The 10,682-nt window shown below is 43.7% G+C and overlaps 1 protein-coding gene across 1 annotated transcript; it reads left to right on the forward strand.

The window, feature by feature from the left end:
• Positions 1-2,841: 2,841 nt before the first annotated feature.
• Positions 2,842-8,474, forward strand: SOD1 (superoxide dismutase 1). The gene is made up of 5 exons (XM_062598304.1): positions 2,842-2,967; positions 3,666-3,759; positions 4,285-4,354; positions 6,851-6,965; positions 7,895-8,474. Exons 1-5 carry the CDS (start codon positions 2,893-2,895, stop codon positions 8,003-8,005), a joined length of 465 nt encoding a protein of 154 aa, XP_062454288.1. The 5' UTR covers positions 2,842-2,892; the 3' UTR covers positions 8,006-8,474.
• Positions 8,475-10,682: the final 2,208 nt, after the last annotated feature.

The raw sequence follows: 10,682 nt of genomic DNA on the forward strand, positions 1-10,682 counted from the left end.
GATTTTTTCCAAGTAAAGATGGCAGAGCAAAGGTACAGGTCAAAGAAGAGTGGAGCTTGGTGTCAAACAGTAAGTGCTAGGGTTGTAAGAGACCACACTTCATTCCTCATGTCTGCCAAATCCTCAGTCTGACTGTAGTTAGATGCTGTCAAAGTTAGTAATCTCACCTGGCACTTTGTTCTTTCCTCTCTGGCTTGACTCTGATGTTCTAAATAATAAAACAATTTGTTATTGCCACCAGACACTGATCAATTTCTTTGTGGTAGATTTTCACAGAAATTATTCCCTGCTAGCAAGTTTTAAGAAAGTAAATGACTGAAAAGGAAGTATGTGGGAAAAAAATTCTGTAGCTTCTTGTGTAAGACTCCTGTGAAAGAGTACTCCATGTAAACCAATACTTTTGTATTACTATTGTGTTGCACAAAGGAATAGAATTTAAAACATGCTAAGGGGTGAGGCTATAGCCTGTATGAGCTTAGTGATCTGCACGTGCCATATAAACTCTCGTGTATTAGTCCTTCAAATTCACATTTTACTTTAGCCTTCCACTGCTGACATTACATTGTCATGTCATGTTTCTTAACATTGCATCTTTGTAAGCTGCGCTCTACCTTAGATATCAAGCATCTCAGAGTTCAGGCTTTTTTTCATAGGTCTCTGTAACCTGTTCTTCACACCTACTGTGACAAGCTTTTGAAATCATTATTTGGAATTATTTTCCTTTACATACTAGGAGGCCTGACACATTTGGCTCTTCTCTTTGATAAAAACTGCTTATGCTTCTGCTTGTCCTATATTCATGTAGAGGCATGAAGAAGGGTGGATCTTGAAAACATAACTCCAATACAGAAAGAATAAACCTGCCTGATAAAATCAAAGGCAGATCTGGAGATAAGCCTAAAAATAAGGAGCAGTATAGCAAAGCACTCAAGATGTTCCTCCTTATGAAAGGACACTGACAAAAAATAGTGTCACAGGAAGCCAAAGATCATTGATACCATGAGTCACTACTATCCTTCCATGTTTACAAGCAGTGTTTAAAATCACACAAAACCTGCCTTGAGGCATTGAAATACTTAGTTTTGAACCAGCCAACATTCAGGATGCTGCAGTTTGTGCCATTACCACAAACTTGTTCGTTCATGACTAATTTACGAAGTCTTTTCTCCTCACACACAGAAGGTATGAAACTCTGGGAAGATTATCAACTCTCAGTGCCAAGACTCCTTCCTCCTGAACAGGATGCAGCCTAGCTCTCCTTCTGTCCCAGCTTCTTTTCAGGATTAAACTACAATCACTCTTATCTGTCTTTCAGAGTAATATTCCCTGTGTTATTTATATTTTTCTTTCCTGTTTCTTCTTTCTCAAGCAGAGAAATACACCATTCAATCAAACTAATCCCTGTTCCTCGCAATTAATGTCAAGCCCCATAAAATTCCCAGGAATCGTAGCGGAGCCTAATGCATGAAGCAGACCTTGTGCTCCCTTCCCTAACCGCAGGGCATTTTCAGCCAGGTGTCTTAAAAAACACCTGGGCCTTTAGTCTCACACAGGGACTGCCTCAAGTTACAGGTATTACAGCATCATTTTGGATTTTTTATTCAACTTCTTCAACAGTGCAGCAGGAAAACAAGGAACACAGGTTTAGCAAAAAGGCATTTATCAAAGGCAGTCATTTTATTCTTAAAACACCTGGAGGTTGCAGATCTTCCAACAAAAGTGCACAGATGCATCCTCCCCACGTCTGACATTCATTTTCCCTTGGAGTCTCAGAATTGTAAGCGTTTCAGTATGGAGAGAAGTTGCCTTGTCATCTCTTCCCTACACGTTCCTCAGGCAGGTACTGATCAGTGATGACACCAAGAGACTTCCCATTTTAAGCAGAAATCCCTCCAAGCTACGTACTAGAGAAGCAGCCCGTTATCATGGACAGCGTGTGTGCACAGGGGTCTCTGAGAAGCCCTCTGTAAAAAACAAGTCTGCAGCTGAGCAAAACCGCCTCCAGCTCCAGACTGAAACCTTGAGGGAACGAAACACTTTCTGGACAGGGCCTCTACCTTGAGACACAAAGCTATGCTGTGGCAACTTTGGAGGCGTGCCTAACTTTTAAATTGGAGTTCATAAATCGATATATTCCTGTGGGGGAGGGGAGGGGGAGGAGTACAAAAATACACGGAAGAAAACACTTGCAGAAAAAGGAAGAAAATGTGCAGATGATTCTTCACATTACTGCTTCAGGGTATGCCTGTCACCAAAACGTTTTCCATGCCTGTATGAAATCGTAACACAAGGGGACACTAAAACCGAAAGCTCCTCGTTAGGAAGAGGAGGGTACAAAGCGAGGCTCCTGAGGAAACGCGCATTTCCCCAGGGGCCGAAGCGTCGCCACGCTGTGAGACACAGGCGGCAAGCCCCAAACCCCGGGGGCTGCCGCTCAGCAGCAAACGCGGCCACTGGCGCGCCGCACGCCCCTCCCCCCCCCGGCGGGGCGGCGGCCGCCGGCCCAACGGTTCCTGCGCGAGGCGGCGGCGGCAGCCGGGTGGGGGGTGGGGGCGGTAGGGAAGGCCGCGCTTATCGGCGCCGTCAGCCCGCGGCGCGCCCGTTACACAAGGCGGCGCACGGCCCCGTCCCGCCGCGGCTTCACCTGCCCATTGGCTCAGTGGAGGGAGCCGCGGATTGGCGGCACGCCGCAGCGCCCCCCTCCCCCGTTGGCCGCACCCCGCGATGTGATAGCTCGTGGGAGGAGGGGGGACCAAAAAGGCGCGCTGTGATTGGCCGCGGCGCCGAGCGGCCGCGCTATATAAGAGCCACGGGTGGGGGGCGGGTCCCTAGTGTGGGGGCGCTGGCGGGGGTGGGTGTTGCTGTCTGCTGCTGTCCGCCCGCCGCGAGAAGATGGCGACGCTGAAGGCCGTGTGCGTGATGAAGGGGGACAGCGCCGTGCACGGCATCATCCACTTCGAGCAGCAGGCAAGGGGAGCCGCGGGATGGCGGCGCGGCCCGCTCCGCCCGCGAGGGCTCGCCTCGGTGCTGAGTCATGGCCCGACCCGGGGCGGGGGAGGATTGCAGCCCCGAGGAGGCTGCGAGCGGCTGCGGCTGGGCCCGGCTCTGTGGCGGGGCGCGGGGTAGCTGTCTGCGGCCCGCAGGGAGCCGCCGCTGCCAGGGGTCTGCAGCGGAGTTCAGTACTGGAGCCTGCCGCAGCCCTTCTGCGGAGCCTGCTTGTCGCTGCCAGGGTGGGACTTAACGTGGCTTTGACCGCTGCGCGGTCTGAGCCCTTCTCTATGCTTCTCGAGTCAGTTATCTCCCACCACCCCAACTCCTCCAGTTTCTGGGACGGCATTAGGGCAACGCAGTGCCGGATGTTAGCAGCGGCGATGTTAGGGTTGGTTGCAAGCTGAAGTGCGTAACTACCCTTGAAAGCAAGTAATCTGATAAAAGGCATTCCCGTTGTTCGGTAGACTAATACGAAGAATGCTTTCTAGATGGCTGAACAAATGCCAGTGTTCTGTGAAGTGCTGTCGTGGTAGATGGGATCAGTTCATGCAGGAAGGTAACCATTCCTGTCAGCTGCTGAACATGGAGTGAGGTCTGACTGAGAAGCTTAATTCGACACTTAACCTCCTTAATACTGTAGTTACTTGGGCCCTAACAAACTCTTTCCACTGAAGGGTAATGGACCAGTAAAGATTACTGGAAAAATTAACTGCTTGTCTGATGGAGATCATGGCTTCCATGTCCATGAATTTGGGGACAACACAAATGGTAAGAGTTATATTTATGCTTTCCCTTTAGAGTTGTATCCTGACTGTTCAGCTTTAAAGAGCTTCTGGTGTTGTAGCATTGACTAGTATGAAGTGTACTTAGTAGTTTTCTTGAGTGTTCTATGAAAATCTGTTAATGCAAATTGTTTTTATGAAATGATGACATTTCCTGAGTATTTCTCTATCTAATACTTTAAATATGTAGACTAGTATTCAGAAATCTGATATATCAAATACCAAGATATTATGATAACCTAGTGTTAACTGAGAATACTATCTTCAGCTAAACCAGGAACATCAGAAAATGTTTTGTATTCCTGAACCTTGTTGTTTGACTCCAAGAGTAATGCTTACAAGTCTGTTGCAGGTTACTTCCCTCCAATGATCAGTACGGATTTAGCATGAGAGTAGCTGTTTCATCATTTGAAAGCTCATTTCCTCTGGCTGTGGGAGCACTATCCATCCAAACAGGTTTATGTTATTAGCTGTGGCAAAAATCTGTACTTCTGACTGTGATCTGTTTCAGGGTGTACCAGTGCAGGTGCTCACTTTAATCCTGAAGGCAAGCAGCATGGTGGACCAACTGATACAGAAAGGTGAGTTTAATGTACCTGATCCTTTATTGGATAGCTGTTCAACTTTAATATAGCAGCTGTTTAAGTGAGACCCTTTTCTGCCTGAGAGGCTGCTTTGTGAGTAATGCCAGGACAAAACTAGGTAGAAAACTGGTAATTGCAGCAAGTCTTCTAGAGTATGATCAGTAGCAGGACCTGTATTTTTAAGCTATCTTTGCTTCAGGAGTGTAGACAAAATGTCTTTGAAATGTATTCTTGGCTTAATTGCAGCTTAGAGGAGAAATAATTAAAGATTTTTACTGGGTGAGGGTACTGCAGGATGTGAGTGGAGGGGGATTCATGTGTTAATGCCTCACTTGGTCAGTGGTGACTTGCTTCTGTGTCAGGGGCCTGCTCAGCAAACAGCCTTTCACAAAGGGGCCTTCAGCTGTAAATGACCTGTTGACCTGTATGTAGGCCTATCATGTGGCAAAATTGGGATCATCTGTGGAAGGGGCTGGAGGTTTAGGGGGACTCTGAAATGAATAGAAGCTGAGTGTGCCTAGTGTGGTGGCTGTTTGTTGGATGCTACTGGGCTGTGTTTAACATGCTTAGGCACGGTAATGCTTACAGGATATACTCCTTAGGGGTTCTCTGAGTGCAAGTACGGGGTCTGTTTGTGCTGAACACTGCTGTGCCTTCGAGGGAGCTGAGACCTGGGACTGGGGCCCAGTTCTTCCATAGGAACAGTTTCACAGTCTGGTTTCCTTCTTGGGGCCCTCACGTGTCTGAGACCCATGCTATCTAAGCCTGAGCAAGTTTAAATAGTATGCTGAGTGTATAGTATGGGAAGGGGCTGTGCAAGAACTGTAGGCCAGTGTGGCAGCAAGTGTAAGAAAGGGGCTGGTCTTGTGCAAACAGGTCTGGAGTAGCATTGTGACTGACTTGGCAGTGACTTGCTTTTAAATGCTCACCTTAAGTCCATAGCTACAACTTCTGTGACTGATCAATTAATACTTGAATGTTTAATTGCTTGCCAGACCAACCTAATTGTCATCCAGACAAGTGGCTAGCAGCCAGCAGTGTGAAATGGCTTGCTTGTGGCCTTTCCAGGCAGTCAAACACTCCTGTGCTAAAGATCAAAATTGCATGAACATGACCTCTGCTGGTTCTGTTTAGTTAAACTCCTCTTCTAGCATAACCTGCATGCTCAAGACGGTTGTAGTCTAGGAAATTCTCTGTGAAGACAGAACTAGGTAATGCTTCAGTCTGTACAGAGTTGAAACAGATTGGACTAATCTTCCTGGAAGCTAAAAATGGAGCAAACTGCTAAAGGGAAAACTGCCCTTGTTCTCATTTTATGACTTAAGTTCAAAATAAGGAATCTGTGCTAGACCAAGAAGCTTTTAGTCAGCATTCAACTAGCTGAGCTGGTAACTCTAGAATACATGGAGAGTTTATTAGAAACAAGCTGATACTCAAGTTTCTGAGTTTAGATTGAAGTGTCTTGTAACTCTGTGAGCTTGTCTTTCTAATGTCCCCAACCTATTTGTCTCAAATAAAAAAACATACTGGAATTTCCAGAAGCTGCAAACCAACTTGCAGCTTGAGGCTAAAATTATAATGGAAAGTCCTGATGGAGAACTGACTCTAAACAAAAGTGATGAACTAATGTCATAAATATGGAAAGGTACTGAATAAGATACTGAATAAACTTGAATAGTCATTCCTAGTACTGATCAGAACTTAACTAGCATTTGATGTATCCCTTGTTGACCTATCACTTGGCAAACTGCTTTTACTAATCCTATTTAAACAAAAAGTCTGATTGCAGCCGCTTGTAGAATAGTGGATTTGTGATGCATGTTAAAAGCTTTAAGCATAGCAGCAGTGCTTGTACCAAACCTTGTACGCACAAAAAGATTGTTTCAACTAATTGAGAGCATCTCTCTGAACAAAGGAAAATATCCTTTAATAGGTAAACTTGGAGGAAATTCTTGGTTTGCCATATGAGTTGTATAGCATCAGCTTGCCTTGCTAGGAGCCATGGTGTTCTTTTCCCACAGTTTTGATTAACCTTTTGATTTAAAATTCAGTCTTAAAGAGAACTTGATCAGATCTCTTGAACTAAGTATTAATAGTGGATATGTAGAATAACTGGTGATGTTGATCATAGGTCATAAAATGGGTAAGGTTGGAAGGGACCTCTGGAGATCATCTAGTCCAACCCCCCTGCTCAAGCAGGGTCACCTAGAGCATGTTAGGCAGAGTTGCATCCAGGCAGGCCTTGAAGATCTCCAGAGGAGGAGCAACAAGGACCCTGCCTTGCTGAAGCCTGGCTTGAACCAGAGACCTTTAGATCTGCAGTCTAATGTTCTCCCAGTTGAGCTAATTCAGTTAAATGAATGTTCAGCTCAAGGTGGTGGAGGACCTCAGTATGATAAATGTGAATGTTGTATTGGCCAGACCATCATTTAGGGTTTTCAGTGTACCAAGTTTTCTGTAAGTTTGTCTGTTTCTTTGTCCACTTGTTCATAGGCATGTGGGAGACCTTGGCAATGTGACTGCTAAAGGAGGAGTGGCAGAAGTCGAAATGGAAGATTCAGTCATTTCTCTTAGTGGACCATATAGCATCGTTGGACGTACCATGGTGGTAAGTGATTTGATGCCCACTTAGATGCTTTGCAGAACTCTAGAGCAGTCTTGTAAGCCACTGCTAGAGGCTTGTGCCTGGTGGGTTTTATGTAAATAGCAGCTCAGCTTCCATTGTGGAAAGGTTCTTCAAAGCTTTGCCTGAAGATGTTAATATCACAGTAATAAATTACCATAGTGATATATTACACTTGCTGCGTGGCTTGCTGAGGGTATTCCTCTGAATTTAACCTTACTTCCTTCAGCTGAGTGATGAAAGCTTCCTTATTTGAGGAAACAGCTGGCAGTCTGGCCCAAGTGCTGTGTCACTGCAAGGCATGACAGTAGCACTTCAGGGCTGTGTTCCCTATGACTGTTCTAATGGCTGCTGGCTTAATTGCCCCATGGCCTCCCTGGGGGAAAGAGGGAGAAAGGAAGAAAGGATGTGGCTGATGGGATTAACAAGCCTGTGGACTTGACAATAGATGAGTGTCCTCAGTCTGGTTTCCCCTGGGACATCAGTGTTTGCTGAGACCACTCTACTCTTGCTGCATCAAACATGGGCTTGGACTGATGACCAAGTAGCTGAGATGTGTAGTGTAACACTTGTAAAGGAGCAGCCAGGGCACTGTGCCTTTGCCATAACCCAGCCTTGCCGTGTAGGGATGAACTTGAATTTGGAGTCAATGTTTGTTTTGGGTGAGTTGTAACACTTTTGAAACTTGGGTTTTTGCTAACTTGCTGTTCAAAAAGTAGCCTTCAACTGAATTTTAGTACAAGTCTAAAGCTTGGCATTCAGGGATACAGTTGAAAGAACCAGTCAATTATGTATACTTTGCAGACAGCTGGCAATGCTACTTCTTGCTCTTAGTACTAATGTGAACAGCTGTGAAATGTTGATTATTAGTGATGTAATAACATGGATTAAGATATCTTCAATTCTCTTTTTAGGTCCATGCAAAATCTGATGACCTGGGTAAAGGGGGAGATAATGAGAGCAAATTAACTGGAAATGCTGGACCTCGTTTAGCTTGTGGTGTAATTGGAATAGCAAAGTGCTAAGTATTGTTCCTGAAGTGCTTAAGATGACAGTGAGAAATGGGCTGTATTTCATTGCAAATGCTGTATCTGGCCTTGTTCAAGAAAGATTTACAGCTTAATCTCATTACTACTTTGCATTCTGAGTATCAGTGAAACTGGTGAAGACTGACTTAATTTTGTACAATGTATATTGCAATTAAAGTGACCCTGATGGAATGTCTTTGTAGTCTTCTGCTAAAGCTTCTGCTTTAATCATTAAGTATAATCTTCACTAACTGGAACTTTTGTTCTGTGTAATGGAAGATGTTTAATAGTGACCACAAATGCTGAACACTAAAATTTAGTATTGTGTAATTTGATCACCCTTATGAGCTCTAGCAAGACTACTCACCAAAGAGCAGTAAACACTGTATGCACTGGGGCTTCCTCCTGGCAGAGTTACAGCATTGTAGGTTTCAACCTCACCTAATAAATGTGCTGGGCAAATACATCTTGGTCTTGCTGTCTGTGGTGGGGGTGGGGAGCTACCTGCTTACTCTCAGTAGAGAGTAAGGATACAGGGCTGGACTTTCTCATGCCAGTAGTCAATTTGCAGGACACTACCAGCATCCAACAAATCACTCCTAGTCAGTAACCCAGGACCGACTAAAACCTTTACTTGATCAGTATGGTCAATAGTAAGGAGAATGCATGATTTCTGTAGTAGTACTCCAGATTTTGTGGCAGTACCTGATGTTCTCTGCATGTTACAGTTGGGTTGCATTTACCTAAGGACAACTTCTTGTTTCAAGAAATACTATCTTGCTGTAAAGTGTAATGGTATAAACACTTAAGATGATTGAATGCGACTGCAGAATTAGAGTGTGTGTGGGGGTGGGGAGAGGCAGGGCTTAAGCATATAGAACAGTTAGGGTCCAGCATGCATCCCTATGCCTTATCTTCAGGACCTTAGCTTCATATGGTTGGATTGTTCTGGGCAGATGTAGAGACCTCCCATCAGAAAAACCAGGGCTGTTGCGCAGTACAGATTTTTGATGCAGTAGTCAATGACGCCTTTCTTGAGGCTATGCATCTAGCAGTGTCTAGTTGGGGGACAGGTCTTTGATTAAAAGTTGTATGGCCAGAAGTCCCATATTTAAATTTGTAAGGCCTTTCAGCAGTGTAATTACTGTGTAATAGTGCCACTTTTTTAATATATACACATCTTAAAAAGACTTAAATCTGTTCAATAGAAAATTATTAATTTTAATGAAGACTTGTATCAACATTCCTTTGTATCTTGTACATAAATGATATTAATGGAAGTAGTTGGTTGTTATTTTAGGCACCTGAAGTCCAGTGTAGCATGTTACAAATGGAATGGCTCTTAGTATAGCAAGAATATTGTAAAAACACTTCAAACTTACATTCATTGTAAGTGGCAAACAATCGTGTGTATAGTTTCTACCCACCTGAATATTTTCCAGTGGATTAGTGTATACTCTGAATAGCTGTAGCAGCAGAATTAAGATAGTGAATGCGTATTTCATGTCACTTAGCATCACAGGCTGCTGAATACTTTGAACACAATTCAAACACCACCACCATTGCCTCTTCTGTTTACATTTTAGAAGCTTAGGAGACAGTTATGTTGCCTTTCCTCTCTCTCAAAGGGGAAATAATAGCAAGTACTAGATTGAAGTACTATGCTCATGTCTTCTCCCAGCTGTTCTCAATGCTGAACCTTTTTTTTTTGTAGGTTTTTTTTTTTTTTGAAGTCTCATGTGTATACAGATATTAACCAAATAATAGAGAACAGATTTTAAGGTAAACTGCCTGATGGCAGATTAGCTTAGAAGTCAGTGCTGTATTTTAAACTGTAGAGGTAATGTTCTATGTACAAGCAAATTCTGGCAAGCATTGGTTCAGTAATCAAGACATTAATTGCTCACGTTGGAAGAACTGTAGTGCCCATTATTAGCAATGGATGTTTAAATTGAGCTTACTACTTAACCTTTAGTACAAACTTCTGGACTGTCTTTCTTTAAAGCCAAAATTTGATAGTTAATACAAACGTAGGATATAGTTATGCTCGTGATACCTTAAAGATGAAGCTTTCCCAATATGTGTCATTACAAAACTACTGATTCAGAAGTAAGAAACCATTCTGCAAGTGGCACTCACAACTTTTCCTGGGTAGTGTTTTCAGCCTCTTAAAGGGTAGTAGTGAAAATGTGAGGTGGCATTTGCACAAGCTGTTAACAGATAAGCCTTCCATCTCCTTCGTTCTTGTCTTCAAATCTTTTAATAAAGTGTATTCAATAAAAAAAATCCTATCTCCTTACAGAATTATGGCAGTTGTTACTAAAACAGTCTTAAACTTAAGACATAAACATCTGGTTTTGTATGAAAAAAGTTAGTTCCACTGGCCCAGCATGAAACAAACGTTAAGGTCACAAGTTTTAACACATGGAAGTTGAGTTCACTACAAGTATGTAAACAGTTTTTTTTCTCTCTTTATTCTGCTATTGCAAGAACATAAAAATATATGTCCTCTCCCCCATCAGTAACTCTATATTTGCCTTCCCACCCTATGCCCTCCCCCAGAAAAAAACCCTCTGCCGCAGAGCAGCTATGAAAAAGTACTGATGTAAGAAAGCAGCTGCCCTTCATTTTGGGGAAAAACCCCAACTTTAAATGTAGAACACACCTATCTTGA

Source organism: Rhea pennata, chromosome 1 (genome assembly GCF_028389875.1).
Source record: "Rhea pennata isolate bPtePen1 chromosome 1, bPtePen1.pri, whole genome shotgun sequence".
Classification (NCBI taxonomy): domain Eukaryota; kingdom Metazoa; phylum Chordata; class Aves; order Rheiformes; family Rheidae; genus Rhea; species Rhea pennata.

Excerpts from the sequence above, each read along its gene's own strand:
- SOD1 (XM_062598304.1), top strand. The coding sequence starts at position 2,893 with ATGGCGACGCTGAAGGCCGTGTGCGTGATGAAGGGGGACAGCGCCGTG. Across the intron at positions 4,355-6,850 it reads GGACCAACTGATACAGAAAG|GCATGTGGGAGACCTTGGCA; the intron begins GTGAGTTTAATG and ends ACTTGTTCATAG. Across the intron at positions 6,966-7,894 it reads TCGTTGGACGTACCATGGTG|GTCCATGCAAAATCTGATGA; the intron begins GTAAGTGATTTG and ends TTCTCTTTTTAG.